This window comes from Zeus faber, assembly GCF_960531495.2.
Source record: "Zeus faber genome assembly, chromosome: 1".
NCBI classification, from domain to species: domain Eukaryota; kingdom Metazoa; phylum Chordata; class Actinopteri; order Zeiformes; family Zeidae; genus Zeus; species Zeus faber.
The window spans coordinates 12,719,506-12,738,868 of NC_137193.1; the positions used below are offsets into that span (position 1 = coordinate 12,719,506).

General features: G+C 50.1%; 1 protein-coding gene across 2 annotated transcripts; it reads left to right on the plus strand.

The window, feature by feature from the left end:
- The first annotated feature begins 3,519 nt into the window (after positions 1–3,519).
- efna1a (ephrin-A1a) lies at positions 3,520–18,703 on the plus strand. Of its 2 annotated transcripts, none has more exons than XM_080008324.1 (5): positions 3,520–3,634; positions 14,672–14,967; positions 16,006–16,071; positions 16,187–16,303; positions 16,455–18,703. In XM_080008324.1, exons 1-5 carry the CDS (start codon positions 3,537–3,539, stop codon positions 16,586–16,588), a joined length of 711 nt encoding a protein of 236 aa, XP_079864450.1. In that variant the 5' UTR covers positions 3,520–3,536; the 3' UTR covers positions 16,589–18,703. The 2 variants fall into 2 exon arrangements, with proteins under 2 accessions (XP_079864450.1, XP_079864451.1); XM_080008325.1 differs by having other exon boundaries at positions 16,458–18,703.
- The last annotated feature ends 660 nt before the right edge of the window (positions 18,704–19,363 follow it).

Below are 19,363 nucleotides of genomic sequence, written 5' to 3' on the forward strand. Positions count from 1 at the left end.
TGTGATGTATCCAACAAAACAAAAACAACACCAAAGGTGACTCACAGTGATATTGCAGTTAATCTTCCAAATGACTAACTTCCTGTGTTGAGAACTCAACATGTTGCTCCTCCCCCCGATAATGTTTTGACACCAGAGCGCTGAGAGCCAATTACTATCGCAATGTAAATTACAATTATGTTGACAGTTACACCAACGCAGGCATCCTCTGGCTAACGGAGAGTGAACCAGATTGAACTGGACGAGCGCTTCTCATGAATATAAATCTGTGGCTTTGGAATGACCTGTTTGGGATCAAGGACTGCTCATGGAGAACTTATCAACACAATTAATGTGTTTGTTGATGTGTGATGTGTGGGGTCGATTAGTCCTGGACCACTTCCTGTGTCAAAAAATATATATTATATATGCACCTATTTATTATGGAGGCTGTATGTCAACATCGCACTCCTGTGTGACTATCTTCAAAAATTACAGAGATAAATATTTCCAGATGACTGAATATGAAAATAAGTTTCACCGGCCACTATCTGAAGCGTGCTTGTGTGTGTGTGTGTGTGTGTGTGTGTGTGTGTGTGTGTGTGTTGGTCGCCGTTGCCGCATGGGTGCATGTGTTGTGTTGTGTGTGCGGTGTGATAAATAAGAATATTCTTCTTCTTCCAGATATACAGAGACAGAGAGGGAGAGGGAGAGAGAGAGAGAGAGAGAGAATTTATTTAAAGATTTTCAAAAATCGAATTTATTTTCAAAGAGCTCAGATTACTTAGACACATACTTAAACATAAAAAATAAGCAAAACAGAGACAAGTAAAGGAAAACTTTATATACATAAAAAGAAAACAAAATAAACAAAGAAAGTAAAACAAAAAAAAGATATACATACACAGACATGCACACATGCATATACACACAAATATGTATACTGTAAACATACATGTGTATACATACACGCACATACATATAAATCAACTAATCATGATAGTTATATGATAAAGTAGTAATATACTGTAGGTTGTAATATAGTAATTCAGGTGCTTGGACATAGGCTTGGCTGTCATTTGGTAGAGAGAGAGAGAGAGAGAGAGAGAGAGAGAGAGAGAGAGAGAGAGAGAGAGAGAGAGAGAGAGAGAGAGAGAGAGAGAGCAGTTAATTCAAGCCATATGGTTGTTATTTTAACAAACTTTGGAACACCTCAGATAGCGGGAGGTCATTGATCAACCGCAAAACAATATCCAGGAACTTGATACGGGAATGACTGTTTTCCCTGTGATGGAGCAAAACTTTGTGGCGCATATAGATTTATCTCCTGATGAAACCACAGCCAATCCCTCTTAGGCAGAAACAGATGTAGGCTATTGATAAGAATTAAAGGAGGACCCAAAAGGAGGACCCAAAAAATGATCAGATCTGGCCTCACAGCTGCGTTCGCTCGGCTACACGCGATAACACCTCGTTTCCCTGATTGTGAAATGGGTGATGATGTTGTGTTGTTACATCAAGGGCTTATCCAGTCCCAGTCCGTCCCCCTGCCCTTATTCTCTCTTGGCAGCGTTGATTACGGACCGACACCCCCCACTTCCCCCCTCAGTGGTGTGCAGATACTATCCGGTTACATCCCAGAGTCTTAACCACGATTTTGAATCCGGGCCAATCCTCATCACCGCAAGCAACAAACGGAATACCTGCATGTCTGGACGGGCCGCTCCTCCATCTTCTACCCTCTGAGTGTGTTGCTGCGTTGCCGCCGCATCCAACAGTATGTTCCTGCAATAGAGGAGGCTGCAGTTTCAGGTCAGTAGTCCTGGGAGCGCGTCTCTAGAACCCTGAGCTCCTTAGTCTTTTGTGACAGCGCCACATATCGAATTATACTTTTAAAGGTTTATTCCACCCAAATACTACTTTCTGTCTAATGACTTATAGTATTTGGTATAAGGTTAGGGATGAGAGAGAGTTTAATGATAAGGTTAGAGAGGTTTAAGTTGCGGCGTAAGGGTTAGGGTTAGGGTGTCATCCATCTTGTTGATGTGTCCTAGGCGCTATCACGAAAAACTAGAGCTCTAGGACAGCGGTCCTGAAACTGCGGCCTCCTCTACGGCAGGAACGTGCTTCTCGCCGCATCGCAAAAAAAATTATTCAAGCAGAAACAATCCCGGAAAGCCCTGGTGGTGATATTGCTCACTAGGCCGAATAAAAGGCCCGTGGTCCAGATTATTCATATTCATGGAATGCACAAAGATAAGTCAGGATTAGCAGCGCGACCTCAGGGAGGGCTGTGACATTACTGAAAAGTCCATTGAGAATGCAGCGAGTAATCTATCCAGCAATCCAAATGAAAATGCGCCTTTGATTTGTTGATGTAGGCTAAGATTCAGCTCCGTAACTCTCCTCATGGAAATGCAGATGTATTCTGAGTGTTCAAAACATGACGATATTAATGATTACAAAATGTACAAACTTTATCCCTCACAGTCCCCATTTAACCGACATCATTTGAAATAACGATGCAGAGTATTTTTTATTCTATATTTCTTCACTTTATCGATCTATGTCCTTTTGCTATGTCTTAATGCTTTTTATGTTTTACGTTAAGCACTTTGAATTGCCTTGTTGAAATGTGAGATTTAAATAAACTTCCCTTGCCTTGCATCGACACCGACAGATGGAAAACCACACCGACAGGGTGATAAGTGAATAACGCAAATTTAAAATTGCATTGTGTTTTTACCTCATGCTGCAGCTTATACGATCAATTTACATTAATTAATATATTCTCTTTGCACGCTTCTTGTCTTGATTGTATTTTTTATTACTATTTTGATAACATTTTATTATTTTACTGTTTTACAATGTTGTGGCTGCCTCTTGCGTATAACAATCTCATGGCCAGGAACATCTGCTACCACGCTGTTTTGCTGTGCTTATGACAATAAAAACACTGAACATTGAACATTGAACCGAATACATTTTTTTGGGAGTTTTTACTTGATGCGAACAAAAAACGTTATTCAATTGGTATATGTTGCGCTATCGTCTCTATTTAATCTATAATTTAGACCTAATCCTAATTCGAGACACTCAACATAGCGACAGGGGATAAATATAACTGATATACGTTATACCGGTAAATCAAGAGCGCGACGCAGGGGTGGGGGCGTGTCGGTTGAGCAGCGCACGGCACGGACAGCGCTCTGATTGGCTGTCGCTGCCAGAGGGCGTAACCCAGGGATGGGGGCGTTTCACAAAAGTGGTCACTACGGCGCCGAGCGCTTCATTCACTACGGATATCAGAGCTGAGAGGAACCTAATCTGACTTACTCTTTGCGTTCCTTCTATATATATATATATATATATATGTATATATATATATATATATACATATATATATATGTATATATATATATATATATATAGATATATACGGACGTTGTTTATTGGGCACGGACGCATCGTGCTCGTGCTCATATATTTAAGTTGGTTTTGTATTTTTAATTATTTTTTTTTTTGCGTCCTCCTGCGCGCACCCGCTCCTCCCGAACATGGATTTGGTTTGGATTTTGTGCGTCTCCGTGAGCGTGTACGCCTGGTGCGCGTCCTCCGAGCGGCACAGCGTCTTCTGGAACAGCACCAACCCAAAGTAAGTCCGCGTTGTTTGTTGTCATGTCGCCCCTCTTATCCCCGCGTCGCAGCAACTTCGTTTATACTGCGGAGCGGCCCCGCGGCCCCCGCTCCCCGCCGCCCCGACAAGGTGTAGCCTGCGCCGCACACGTCGTCCGTCTGCAATGCACCGCACGACATTTAAAAAAAAATAATAATAATAATTGCAAATCTCTGAAGATGATCTCCCAAATCCGCCATCCGCAAATCCGTGTGTGTGTGTGTGTGTGTGTTTGTGTGTGCGGGGAGGGGGTTTCATCTAAAATACATAATATAAACATAAAACAAACAGGTCATTCCTCTTAATAAAGTAAACAATATAACATAAAATAAGCAATCAATAACTATATACACATACATGTTTTTGGTTTTTTTTATTTGCTGCCCCTAGGGGGCCGCGGGACCCCAGTTTGGGAACCGGTTGTTGTCGTCTATACTCACTTGAGAGTGAAGTAGGCCCATTCCAGGTCGTGCATATTCAACGTCTATGTAAAAAAAAACAAAAAAACGGCGATGGAAGCACAACTGACAACTGTTGTGATGATAATGGGAAAGCAGCGTGGAGCCCCCCCACCACCAACCGCCTTGGCCCCCACCAACTCTGAGGGGCCTCCACCTTCCCTATGCTGTTTACATGCAGAGCCCGGCCTGAGCTGCTCCCGTTTAACCCCAGTTTCCTGTGCGTGCGTGTGCGTGTGTGTGTGCGCGTGCGTGTGTGTGTGTGCGTGTGTGTGTGAGAGACTGAAGTAACAGTTTCGGGCGATGTCCCACTGGAGATAAGGTCTGTAAGGCGTGTTTACTGAAGGGTGACCCTGGAGTTCAGCACCGGGTCCGACGCCCGGTCAGTCCCAAGGTTCCGTGAATGAGTTTTTCCCGACCGCCAGGAGTTGTTTGGGAGGAGGTCGAGGTCTGTGCCGTACAGTGTAACATTGTAGAATCATCTCGTGCGAGGTGGATTATCCCCCCTCCCCCGAGGAAAGAACAATTTCTCGCCAAATTTTTTTGGACGAACCATTGAACAAAAGAGCGACTGTTCTTTGTGACTAAAGTGGAATTTTTGTGGGTATTTGACTCACCGGGGCGGTGTTGAAATATCCATCGCCGTATACACATCAGCACCTCCACTGTGCGGGGCGGGAGCTGGTGTTATCTCCTAAATCAAGAGATACCATCCGCCAGCTGACACGGCTATCGGGGCAAGACAGAGGGCCGTTCGTATTTCGGGGGTTCCGGTGGCGTACGACCGAGCCACGTTGGGAAAGCTGAAGCCTGCCTAGTCGGTCACACTGTGGGAGTGGGAGACGGATTGCTCCGGGGGGAGAAATTGGAGCTCAAATTGTCGTGGGGCAATGGGGGCCATTTGAAAATAAGTGGGGGTCAATTAGAGTTATGGCTGATGATAGCAGGGGGCGAGTTGGCCGGGCGGCGCTGTTATTATTTTTTTTAGGAGGTGGGCGGGCGGGGCGCACGGAGACACTGAGAAAGTGAGAATACGCAGAAACGCGCCCGGCGGAGTCGTAGTCAATCACCGACCCGGGGGACAGCTCCATCGCTCACACTCGTGCTCAAACTCACGTCCCGTCTTCGTCACCGACACCACCCCCCCCACCCCCCACCCCCCACTCGTGTGTTCAATTCCCACTCAGACCACAACGGCGGACATTGTTCCCAGAAACCCAACATCTGCCGTGATAATCTCTTCCGGGCGAAAAAAAAACCGTCATGAAGTGACCGTCTCTGGATGGAGATGGAGAGGCGGCGGCCGTTCCTGTAAATGTAGCGGTAATCCACAAGCCCGGGCTCTTGGTTGAAAACAGAAACAAGAAAAACAAAAAAAGAAAATCCGTGCTAAATTCAGATGCACTTTATCCTACGTTTCCAACTGAAAATTGGGACGTTTCTGTTTTTGCCGTCTCCTCTAGTACTAAACCCACTACAGACACACTAAAGGGGTGTGTGTGTGTGTGTGTGTGTGTGTGTGTGTGTGTGTGTGTATGTGTATGTGTATGTGTGTGTGTGTGTGTGTGCGCGCAGGCGCGCCCTCTGAACCCCACGGGTGCGCGTGTGTGTTGCACGTGGACTCGCACCTCATTAACGCCGGCTTAATCTCCAGTTGTGCTCGGCTCCTAGAACTGGCCCTCCCAGTATGCCCAGTCAGCCCTGTCGCAGCATGTCTCCCGTGGAAGTGTGTAAAGGGAGTGTCTACCCACACACAGCACCGCGTGTGTGCGTCTGAATGAGTTCATGTGGGTGTTTGTGTGCATGTGTACGCATGTATAACACTTGTTTTCTAAATCAGTGCGACTCAGACACACACAACGGCCCCACACCTCAGTGCTTTTGCACGCACACACACACAAACACACACAAACACACACACACACACACGCAGCTGCAGTGATTGATGTCAACACGGCCTCCAGAGTGTACAGCGCTCCACGGCCCCGATGTGAAGCAATAATCTGCTCACTCAGAGTGCCTTCTCCATTAGCCCCCCCCCCCCCCCCCTCTCTTCTTTTTTTTTTTTTTTTTTCACTCCGACTGAGAAGAAATGAATCTCTCTCCCTCCTTCTCTCCCTCCTTCTCTCCCTCGCTCCTTCCCTGCCCCTCACCTCCTCCTCCTCCTTTCTTTGTACCTGTCTGTCCTTTGCTCCACCACCCTCCCTTCGACTCTTGGCGGTGTTCCCTTTTCAGGCTGGCGGAGTGGTCTAGAGTCCTGTTGAGCTGTTAACTCATTCCTGCCTCTCTTTATCTCTCTCTCCATCTCTCTCTCTCTCTCTCTCTCTCTCTCTCTCTCTCTCTCTCTCTCTCTCTCTTTCTTTTCGTGTTTTTTATTTTTCCTCTGCAAATGTATTTATTTATTTAATTCTTTTTTACACATTTAATTTTCCTGTTTCTTTCTGGTGTTGTTATTGCACTTCCCTTCAAGGAAAACTCCCATCGAGGTATTTGTTTTTTCACCGTCGGGAGTCAACCCCAGTGACCCAAGTGGCATCTGAATCGTTTTAAATCGATCCCCGTATTCGGGGGGACGGGCAACCGCGTCTGGTCGCAATTTCCCCCCCAATTAAAGGGTCCTCTGGGTTCACGTCCATCCAAACGCACCCGAAAAACGGACCGCTCGGACGTGTATTTTACCGCAACGGAGTTAATGCCCAGATATGAAATTCCCTTTTTCTTGCCGTTTTGGCTCAAATTGAAAGTTTATTTTGACGATGTGTGTCTCACCCTCGCTCCCAGAGGATTCCCGGCGCAGTATTTATCCGCCCAATTTCAGCCTCTTAGTCCCGCTGCCCGTACAAATTTGGAGGAAGCCCCTTCATGGCGTCCCACAAAAAGCCAACGTTGGCCGGTGTGACTGATCGGCGGGGTCAGAGGTCAGAATGGGATGAAGTGGCGCGGCCTCTATCGGTCTGTCAGTCATTCTGTCACGGCGGTGGTCCCTGAATGCCGGGCCCTCCTGGCTGGGGGGCCCCGGCTCCTACACCTCTGGGGATACTCTCGCCGCTCCGTCCCCGCCGCCGCCTCATCAGCTTTTATCTCAACTTTACAAGCTTCTCTCCTTTTCAGTCCATTCTTCCCTCACCTCCAATTCGGGGCCTTAACCAAGAATGAGGGTGAGGGCGAGGGAGGGGAACCATGTAAAGAGGTGTGGAATTTTTTTCTTCTTCCCCTTGTTTTCGCTCTTGGCACCCGGAGGGGTGCGTCGCCCGGGCACCCTCAAGTGTTTCCTCCCCGGTCCGCCTCGCAAGCCCCTCTCGGTCTCCCGGCTCCCTCTCCAGCGGCCATCTTCTGTTCTGCTCCTCCTCTCCGAATGGGAACTCCCTGGTCCTGAAAAGAACTGGAATTAAATTAAAACAAAGGTGTGTGTGTGTGTGTGTGTGTGTGTGTGTGTGTGTGTGTGTGTGTGTGTGTGTGTGTGTGTGTGTGTGTGTGTGTGTGTGTGTGTGTGTGTGTGTGTGTGTGTGTGTGTGTGTGTGTGTGTGTGTGTGTGTGTGGAGGCGAATGGGTAAGTTTTTGGTTTTGCATCAAGTGATCGGAACTGAAGCTACAACTCCCCCCACCCCCCCCCCCACACACACAGAAAAACACATTCTCAGTGTCCTCTTATGCCGTTTCCTGACTCTGTGTCTATCCCTGTCTTTCCTTTTCATCGCCCGTCTCTCGCTCTCCTGCCCTCCCATTAATCTGTCTGGTGAATTAAATCTGGAAGGAAGAAGGGGGGGGGGGGGACAAGCTGACACACTTAGAGATTACGCAACAAATGTCCCTTCATACGGACGAGCGCTGGCAGAGTCCTCGTCTGGCCGGCGAGCGGAGGACACGGCCGGGTCAAAGGCCTTCTTCTCCGGCCAAAAAGCCGAAGCCGAAAGCGTGCCGACCGCCGTTTCCCCCAAAGCGCCGCGGGACTTCCTGCCGACGCCGACCTTTTCCCGGGAAAAAGCTCGTATCCGGGCCCCACACAATAAACAATACGGTTCCCACAGCGCCAAACACGCGATGGTGCAGAGTGCAGACGCTGACACCTGAACGAACGGGGATGGAGGTTCCCAGGGGGAGCTGACGGTGGGTGCGAGAGATTAATAGCTTTAAACTCCGCCGCCGAGGCTAAACGGATTAATAATGATTGGTAGTGATTAATGGTTCCGTGATGGATGTGGGACCGTCTCGCCCGGAGCCAGACCTGCCCTCGCTGTCTCCGAATCTCGAAATCCCGGTTTCTCTCTCTCTCTCTCTCTCTCTCTCTCTCTCTCTCTCTCTCTCTCTCTCTCTCCCTGTCCATAGCGAGATTGTCTCCTGGTAGATTATTTTGCCCGAAGGCGGAGGGTGTTTTTCTCGACCCATCCGTCCGTCCCCGTGCCTCTTCCTTATCGACGCAACACACTTCCTGTGTATCCACTCCTCCTCATTGTCTGTCCTGTTGTACGACGGTTCGATCCCGGACCGAAAGCCACGGGGGATGAAGGACGTGTGTGTGTGTGTGTGTGTGTGTGTGTGTGTGTGTGTGTGTGTGTGTGTGTGTGTGTGTGTGTGTGTGTGTGTGTGTGTGTGTGTGTGTGTGTGTGTGTGTGTGTGTGTGTGTGTGTGTGTGTGTGTGTGTGTGTGCGCCTCTCGTTCCAGACTTGTTTGTCAAGTCTTTGTGGGACGGCACAACACATTCGGTCGAGTAAGAGTGTTTGAAAAGGAGGGATTGGCTTTGCCGGGGTCAAATATTGTCCCCAAAAATGAGCCGTCGTGTTTGTTATGCCGTACAAATAGGAGCTCACTGTGTGACTTCTGTTTTTTTTCTTGTCCTGTTTGTTCTGCTTGTTCGGTGAATGGATTTAGTTTGCGAGCGTCAAAAAGGCACGCGCCTTTTTGCCGATCTGTCGCTGCCTAGCCTCTCCGCCCCGCCCCGCCCTGCCCCGCCCCCTCGGGGGAGGCGTATTTAAACTGTAATCGCTGTTAGGGGTCCGCCGGCGACTTCTCGTAGCGATGCAAAGAACGAAAATCGTACTTCACACCAAGGCCCGGCAGATTCCCGCGATCCGCACAGGGATCATTTGGGCATAAGCCGGGGTTGTGAGGGCGGCCGCATGAAAACAAAAGTATATCTCGTAAAAAAAAAAAAAAAAAATTGATTCGGCGCAAATCGACTTTTTTCTCCCCACTCGTGTAATTGCCTCGTGAGAAATGCGATGTCAGTCGTGACCTTTTTTGTCCCGACCCGTATAGGATACAAATGGCCCCGGGGACAGCGCCAGACAGCTGGAAAGAGCACACGTATTCATCTCGGTCCCCCTTTATTACCCTATTAAGGTTTTGGGGTGTTTTTTTGTTGTTGTTTTTTGCCGCTGAACCTTTTCCATGTCGCGTCACTGGAATAACAGAAATAAAACCGGGTTGTCCAAGGACGCCATCCGAATGGCCGATGCTCCGGTGGTTGAATGGTTGAATGACAGGCCGTGACAGCGGAGAGAAAGATGGATGACACATTTCACACACAGGCACAGGATGACTCGCAAGAATATGAAGTTAAAAAGAGAAGGGGGTGGGGGGGTGGGGGGGGTTGGACCGTATTTGTTTCTATGACAACGCCGACCGACCCACAGGCTGCATTGTTCCGAGCTGTGCAAACGGTGGGCTGGAAACGGACATATTTGGCATTCCGAGAGGACGGCGGTGATTGGCTGAGCCAGGCCGAGGGGGCGGGGTGGAGAGCGGGTGAGGACCGAGCGATGAAAGGCGGACAGAGAAAAAGGAGGGGGGAGACCTGACAGTGACGTGGGAGTGATGGACAGAACAAACGGAGAGAGAGAGAGAGAGAGAGAGGATGACGACGGACCAGAACAGGTTAACCAAGCTGGGACTTGGTTAACCCGCTTCGGAGCAGCTTTGTACGGTTGGCTTGCCTGTTATCTTATTATTCTTTTTTTTTTTTTTTTTTTTTTAGTTTTATTTCACAGATAAGCCCGGAGCAAAACGCCTCCCCTCGTGTGCCACGTCTTTCATCGCCCGGTGACTGCCTCTCACTTTCCCCTCTGGAGCCCACACGGGCCCTCGCGTTGAGCCGGAGCAGCTCTTGGTCAACCCCTCATGTCCGGGGTGAGAGAGTAAAACCTGTCTCTATAGGACAACAATGGAGCCAGAGGCCCCGCCCCGCCCCGTCCCCCTGCGCTGGGCCTCGGTGTCGGCTCTAAGTCCCTGTATTAGGCAGGGTCTGGTGCTGATGAATGGATCCCAGCTCAGCCTCTGCCCCCACCCAATAATCCGGGCTCGGACGAGCCGATTAGTTAGCCCCCGGCATTCCAATTCACTCATCCATGCGGTCTCCTCTTAGCCCTCTTAGCTTGCCTCAGAAAACAACATTGTTGGAAACATAATTATCGACAAATTTTCAGGTCAACTGATGGGACAGTGGGAGATATCCAGTGTTGAGAGGATGGTGAACGATGGTTCCTGGGCTTAGTACCCTGACTTTTTTTTTTTAAATATATATATATAATTAAATAAAGTGTGACATCGAGTCGTCCTTTACTGTCTTTTAACTGGAACTCAGTTGATCCTTCCAGAGGGAGATTCTCCTCCACGGAGCCATCTGTGGAACCTCGCGTGCGTGTGCCTGTGTGCGTGTGTGAGTGGAGAACCTCCAGTGCTGACTCGGCAATTTTCCAACCTTTGATCCGGAGTGCGGCCCTCTCGCCCTCGAGGTCCGGCATTCCTGCAGGCGATGGAGTGCAGAGATGAGAGGGGATGATGGATGGTTAAAAGGAGGGGATGGAGGTGGAGAAGAAAGCAAAACCTTGGCCAGAGAGATTAAAGAAGAGAGATTAGGCTTCGGCCCCCGAAGAGGCTCCAATAAATCAGGAATTCGAATTTGGAGAAGGAGGGACTCTTGGAATAGTCCGTTTATCACCAGACCACACGTGCACACACACACACACACACACACACACACACACACACACACACACACACACACACACACACACACACACACACACACACTGGACTAGTTGACATTCCCTGGCAGTCAGCTCCCACTGCCATTCATTATCCTCCTTATCGCCGTAGACGCTTACGCCCAGATTCCTCGAAGCTCGGCGGAGCCAACGTCTACACATGCACGCTCACGCTTCGACATAAACATGTGCACATGTTTATAACATACGCTCGCCAGGCAGACACACCGTCACGTACGCCATCTGAGCTGCGTATGCGCCGCGCTTCCACAAAACATCCCCGAGGGAGAGAGAGAGAATGCGGGCATCCCCGCGGTTATTTCCGCCGAAAGCTCAAAGCGCCGCCGTCACCGGGACAAACAAGGCAGGGAACGCCGTGCAGTCCGGAGCGAGGGACCGCCACCGGCGCACAGAGAGCGGGTTTTCGAAGGGAGCTTTGAGTTCCTGCAAAGTTACCAGACTCGCCCTCGCCGTTCCAATCGGTTCGTTGAAACCGGCGAGATACGGACCCATGCCCGGGGGCGTCGGCACGGACGCAACGAGTCGCCAAGATGAGTGAGATTCAAGCTATTCGGCAGTGATAACTGGAGGCCGAGCCCGTCTCCCTCAGTGTGTGTTCAGCCACGCAGCGCTCGTTCCTTCCGCCAGCGCCGGCGGCGCGTGAATGGAGGCACTGTATGAGACGCCGCCATTGATGGAAGCAACTGTAGCTCCTGACAGAGGAACTCTCTCACAAGGGAACTTCAAAAGCCATTCCTGACGGAGGCCCTCTGACCCCCCCCCACACCCCCACCCCCAATCCCAATGCTTAGCCTGGAGGGGCTGGGTTGGGGAGGGGAGGCATAATTAACCCCCTCCAGGGTGACTTTAATACCCTTTTTTTGTGTTTTAATTGCACCCCTCTGCAACTCTCTTTTGACCAACACATTGGGGCCATACCATGACCAGCTTACAATCAGTGTTTTGGGGGCCCGGTGGGAGGGGGAGGGGTGGGGGGGTGGTGGAAGCCGGCTTGTTTGTTGTGTCTTTTCAGCGTTTGCGGGAGGATTGTGATAACTCTGTTGGGCGGAGGCGGACAGCGGCGACTAAATAACTATTAAAAAAATAAACGCTTAGCACCAATCTGGTAAACAGAGCGTGGCGGGGTGAGATGCAGATAAGCGCTCGGCTTGCTGGACTGCAGTAGTTTTGCAACTGTAGTCATTTGGTTTTTCCCCCCTTGCCACCCCGGAGTTGGAGCCGGAAAAGACCGTTCTCAACGCAATTCGCTGGAAAATTTCAAAGATGTGTCCCTTCTCCAAACAGGCCGACATGGCTCCTGCAAATGGTGCTGCCAGATAATCTGGTCATCAGTACCGGGGGGCCGGTCATACAAACAGAGGGAAACCGAGTCGGAGGTTTGGGGGGGTGGAGCCAGAGAGGTGGACTGAAGCCGAGACCTAAAGTTTGGAGCCGTGGTGTCTATCCCTCCAGCCGGGCCCCTGGCAACAAACAACAGACAGCAGCGGCATCAGGCGTCACACACATGGACCTGGTCACTGAGACACACTGTCCCCAACACAACTTGTTGCCGGCTGGGCCTTTTGCATGAGAAATCCTCTGAGCTCCTCCTCCGTGGGGTGTGTGTGTGTGTGTGTGTGTGTGTGTGTGTGTGTGTGTGTGTGTGTGTGTGTGTGTGTGTGTGTGTGTGTGTGTGTGTGTGTGTGTGTGTGTGTGTGTGTGTGTGTGTGTGTGTGTGTGTGTGTGTGTGTGTGTGTGTGTGTGTTTGCGCGCGTGTGTGTTTGCGCGCGTGTGTGTGTGGGGGGGGGCGTCTTTCGGTAGCAGCCAAGATCTGTGTGTTGTAAATGGCAGTCGATCTAACACGCTGCCTCGCTCTTTGAAGGACTGTCCAGACGACACACATACACACACACACACACACACACACACACACACACACACACACACACACACGCACACACACTCACGCACAGATATTCATTGCAAAGGCAACAGTCTCCTGTATTAGGCATGCATTCTGGCCGCGTGTTGTGAAAATATTTAAGTTCGGTGAATTTTATCCACATTGGAGAACCCCCGGTGACGTGAAACACTAGGCGACGGGAAATGGATAGGCACTGTGTGTGTGTGTGTGTGTGTGTGTGTGTGTGTGTGTGTGTGTGTGTGTGTGTGTGTGTGTGTGTGTGTGTGTGTGTGTGTGTGTGTGTGTGTGTGTGTGTGTGTGTGTGTGTGTGTGTGTGTGTGTGTGTGTGTGTGTGTGTCCCTGCTCCAGGGTGGTGATGGATTGGAGTCACTGGCAAGTGTGTTTGTGTGTGTTGCTGGCCACCAGCTACCCCTCGGGGCTGGTGATGGATGGTCGCGGCTGAGGAGGGAGCCGCGGCTGCGAGGAGCCCCCAAAGGGATCGCACGGTCATGGAGGAAAAGGGAAATTGAAACATGGCTACCTTTGGCGATAATCCCCTGGAGACGAAAAATTATGCGTGTAAGAAAACCCCCGGGGGGGGGGGGTGAATAGAGGAACAGGACGCGCGCACACACACCAGAGCCATATAAGATTTTCATCATGTTTACAGCACCACCTCAGGGCACAAAGTGGGAAACAAGTCTTAGAATAATAGGTCGAACATTCCTAAACTCACTGAATTATTGCAACTTCAACCCGTAGCTGCCATAGCCTTAATATCTGATCCAAGCTTTTTTTATATATATATATATATATATATATATATATATAATTTTTATTTTTTATATATATTTTTTGGTGGTAATGCTATTTCACCCAGGTCTGGGTGTGGGGGGTGGGGGGAGTGAGCGCTCCTCAAAAGGGTGGAGGAGTGGATGGATGGATGGAGGAGCACCAGACAGCCCGACTTGATCATCTATCTGTCTGTCTCTCCGTCTTTGTAACGAGAGGGAGTGTGGGGGGAGATGGAGGCCGTGGGTCTTCGTCTCTGTGTCTCACCCCCTTCCCCCCTCAATCTTAATGAAAGGGTTAGAAACGCGTGTGTGTGCGTGCGTGCGTGCGTGCGTGCGTGCGTGCGTGCGTGCGTGCGTGCGTGCGTGCGTGCGTGCGTGCGTGCGTGCGTGCGTGTGTGTGTGTGCGCGCGCGCGCATGCGTGCACGCGTGCACTTCTGGATATGTTTGTCATTACGCTTCCAACCTCTGTGTGCGCGTGTGGGGCCCTGCAGATGTCAATACTCCTCTCCTTCCTCGGCAGACCAACAGACTGCTAATGTTTCTGTGTAAACACCGCCTCCCCACCCGCGAGGAAGGGGGATCGATGTGAGACTCCCCAACAACACGGCATCGCAGCGGGGCTCCCACGTTTATCCATATACTATGTACTCGCAGTCTCCACTCAACTCGCTGTTCCCCGTGCTCGCCGTCCTATTAAACACACACAAACACACACACACATCATCGGGCTATTTCTCGAGCCGATCTCTCTTCCGGGCATCTCCATCTTTATCTCAGATTTCCCGCGTTGGACAGCGACGGACGCCGCTCGGGCCCACGTGTAAAATCCGAGACGCCTCGCTGTGATCGGGCGCTCACCCTTCCCCTCTCCCCCCAGGTTCCTGCAGGACAACTACGCCGTGGAGGTGCGGCTGAACGACTACCTGGACATCGTGTGCCCTCACTACCCGCTGGGCGAGGTGCCGTCGCAGGACGCCGAGCGCTACGTGCTGTACATGGTGGAGCGCGAGGACTACGGGGCGTGCAAGCCGCAGTCCTACGACCAGATGCGCTGGGAGTGCGGACACCCCTTCGCCCCGCACGCCCCCGAGAAGTTCTCCGAGAAGTTCCAGCGCTTCACGCCCTTCACCCTGGGCAAGGAGTTCCGCCAGGGGGAGAGCTACTATTATATCTGTGAGTGTCGATCGTCTTTGGGTCCATTTGATTTGCCGCCATTGGCGTGTGACCCCCCTATAACCGTTTAATAATACAATCCGATGATGACCGACATCAACGGTTGCCCTGTTGCCCCGGGCGACCAGATTTTTGGCTACGATCTCGCTACGTGGTGTGATTGCGCCATTGTCAGCCGTTTTTAATGCGTTGAAAATAATAACAAGCACGGAAACTTTAGAAACTTCATCCAAGGAAGGATTTTGAGTGGCACATGGATTTGAAATGATGAAAGAAGGATGTCACAATCTTGAAATATGGCCTATAATTATCAAGGACCATTAGCACTCAATTATAAAATGATTACAATTTGGCAACCATTTTCTCCGTCTTGGCCAAAAAATGCGGTTGCTCGGTTGCCAACTTGGCAACCACTCCCAAAAAGTTTGGAGACAAGAATTGAAGATTGAAACATAAACACTCAGGTGGAGAGTTAATTTGCCTGAACCCAACTGATGGAAGTGTGAACGAAAGAGAGAGTGTGTGTGTGTGTGTGTGTGTGTGGGTGTGTGTGTGCGTGCGTGCGTGCGTGCGTGCGTGCGTGCGTGCGTGCGTGCGTGCGCGCGCGCGTGCGTGCGTGCAACCGCCCGCTCCTTGGCGGCGCCCCTAGACGAACAAAATCAGCGCTTTGAAGCTTCACGTTGACATTAGCAGGGTGTCGGCCCGCTCTGCTCGGTTTATACAATATCGTTATCCTAAAAACGTAACTGCTAGAACTAGCAGGGCCGTGACGCCGTCCATGGCTGTAATTAGAAGAAGGAAGAAGAAAAAGAAAAAAAAAAAGGCCGGACAAGGCACACTTCCCCCGGCCCGCAGATGGCTTCCTAGGGCTTTGGCTCATCTGTCCGTCCCTAAAGTGTGTGTGTGAGTGAGTGTGCGTGCGTGTGTGTGTGTGTGTGTGTGTGTGTGTGTGTGGATTAAGGGGCCAGCAGAGGGTAAGTGCATTAGTTTGTCTGTAATTAACGCCCATGTTGTTTCCTCCCTGTTCCTTCCCTGCAGCCAAACCTTTGCACCACCACGGGCAGGAGTGCCTACGGCTCCGGGTGGACGTCGTGGCTGCCGATGGTGAGTGTTGCCCCCCTGGTGGTCGGCAATGGAACTGCGCCGTCACCTAACACAAGTTGTGCGCAACTCCAGCCGGCCCCGCGGGATGAGTGACATGTTTTCTGGTGGTTTCCAGGCTCTCAGGAGGCCAGGGTGGCTAAAGGGGGAACCGGAGCTGCAGCCGGAGCGGGAGTCGGGGCGGGGGCCGCGTCCGGCGCCGGCGCCCACCTCCCCCCCAACAGGCTGCCTGCAGGTATGTTGACCGCCCCCAGGCATCCTCTCTAATTATCCTCGATTCTAGGGCGACGCCTGCCCATGTGAGGCTGTGGTGAGAGATTAAGGCCGGGCGAGGGGAGTCCGCGGCGTATCACCAATGTGTGTCCTCTATGCGTCATGTCTCCAAGCAGACCAGCCGGTGGTGATTCTGCCAGAGGTCCAGAAGAGTGTGAAGACAAACTCTGCGGCGGCGGCAGCGGCAGCGTCCGTCTCCGCCCTCTCGTTGCTGCTCCCCGTTTCCTTGCTGCTGTCGCTGCACTGAGAGGAGGAGGAGGAGGAGGCGGAGCAGCAGCAGCAGGAGCAGGAGCAGGAGCAGGAGCAGGAGCAGGAGCAGGAGCAGGAGCAGGAGCAGGAGCAGGAGCAGGAGCAGGAGGAGGAGGAGGAGGAGGAGGAGCAGGTGGCCGGCGGACTGCCGTTCCCAGGCCAGGCTTTTCAGGGACTGACAATGAAGAAAGTCCGTGGGAATGAAACCACTGACTCAAAAAGAGGAACTTTCCTTGCCCGGTGCTGGCCACGGGGAGAGAGAGACTGGGAGAGAGAGACTGGGAGAGAGAGACTGGGAGAGAGAGACTGGGAGAGAGAGACTGGGAGAGAGAGACTGAGAGAGAGACTGAGAGAGAGAGAGAGAGTGTGAGAGTGTGTCATTTGTAAAGTATAGATAGACTCACATGCACCGGAGCGTACGGAGCAACTACGCTTAGACGAGATGAAGCGTTCGGGCTTAATCTCCTTTTTAGATATGACATTACCCCCCCCCTTTTTTCAAAGCAGAAGCTCTCTTGGTTTTTCGATTTTATTTCTTTTTTTATTTTATTTTTTAACTCTCCAAAAAACAAAAAAACCTTTTCATCTTTTTGGAGAAACCACAAAAAAAAAAAAAAATGAAGAACTGGAAGGGGAAGCGAAACTGGATGAAGAACAATCAAAGACAACGGACCGAGAATCGTGTGGGGACGATACGGCCACAAATTTCCAGTATGTTCATAAAAATCTGCATTTAACAGGGGGGATGGGACGGGACTCTGACTTTTGAGCCAAAGATCAACCAACTCTCCTGCCCGCTCACGAAATTCCATGCGTTGAGTGTCGTGAACTGTTGTGTTGTCATCGTAACGGTATCGAGTGGCGGCGACATCCGCCCGTATCTTATTTCTCTATATGTAGCATCGTCAGAAGCGGGGACTTTTCTTTTCCTTTTGTGTGTCTTTTGAGAGCTACCACTCCCCCGGGAGAGGCGGAAACTCCGGCTTCAGGGAAGCGAAGCCCCGTTTTGCGCCGGTTTTGCGCCGGCCGTGCGCGGACCACGCCCCCAGGGGAGCGCCCGACCCGCCAGCGAATCGAGGCGCTCGGGCGGGGGCCTCGCAGGCTTGGGAACCCGGATGTTTTCCGCCTCTGCTTCTTCTGCTTCAGACTCAACCATGTGCTCACATACTGTAGCACTATACCGCGCGCACGCGCACACACACACACACACACACGCACACACACACACACACACACACACACACGCTACATGGGACGATGGTGTTGCATCACATGTACATTCTGTGAAAATAATTTATAACATTTGCAGCTGATAAACTTAACTGTATATACAGTATGTTCAAACGATGTTTACCGTATGAAATGTGGAGGGGGCTTCTTCCTCGCTGGTTAGTACGTGTGTGAGAAAGGGAGTGTGTGTTTTTTTGGTTTTCGTTTTTTTTTTTTCAAAGCAGAAACATGGAACGGGAGCTCAGGGTAGAATTGCGTACAATACTTTATAAGACGCTTAAAACCCGCCAAAATCAAAGACCGACGCTGCGTGCGTGTACGAGAGGCTGGACTTCTCTCCATGTTGGATCTTTTTTTTGTTTTGTTTTTTCCATTTTTAAATCACCCATTCTTAAAAAATAAAATAAAATAAAAAATGCCGAAGTCAAATCCTCGATTTTGGGAACGTATTCCACCGCAGAGTCACGCACACACAGATAAAAAGCACCACTTTCTTTCACTCCGGCATCAGAAAATTGTAACGGCAGAGGGGTGGGAATCAAGAAATCGTTGTGTATTGATTGTGTATTCCCCTTACGCAACTTTTACGCAAGTTTTGGGTAATTTTGATTTGTGACTGATTTGCTGCAGACACGGCATCACAAAATGTTGCCAAGCACACACACACACACACACGCGCACACACACACACACACACACACACACACACACACACACACACACACCGCCGGAACCACAACAACAATGTATGACTGTCATGGTATGACTGCCATTGTTTTCATTATTTTTTATTTTTTTTATCTTGTTACCTTATTTTGTACATGTGTAAGTAATAAAACAAGTGTATAATATGTATATATAGAAGATTCTATTAAAACAAAAAGACCTGTTTGATAAATATGCTAAATGTGAAATTTTCATGTGAAATAAAATATTTTTGGAAAACTCCCAACAGCTTCGTTGTAATTTATTCATTGACTTCACAGTCATTAAGGAATTGTAAAAAAAAAAAAGCACAGCCTATTTAAAACCTTTTATTTTATTTATTTTTTTACAGCCCGATTCAGCCATTAAAGTGGTAATCCGTATTATTTTGGAAAGAAATGCCATATTTTATACTTTATTTAGCTGCCACGTTGTAACAAACAGTCATTCAATGTATTTGCCTGATTATGTGCTCCTCTATGCACTGCTTTCCATTGCTGGTGGCGGGGTCCGCCACACGCACAAGACCCGAAAGGCGGCGGCGGCGGCGATGAACTTGATGAGGCAGCGTAGCTCGTTGTAGTCAGTAAACTTCAACTGATCAGAAGAAGTTGCTTTCTAGAAAAATAATTTGACGTGAAAAACCAAAAAGGGCATTGAATGGAATTTTGGGGCTCATCGTGTGATCCACCCAACACAGATGTTATTGTCACTTTCAAGGCCTTGGTAAAACACAATCCACCGTTTTTGTTTCCCCCCCCCCCACCCGCTGTTTGGACTGAAAAGGTCTTCCTGACAGAAGTCAACAGCAGTGACAAAGGCCCCCACAGACGAGTCT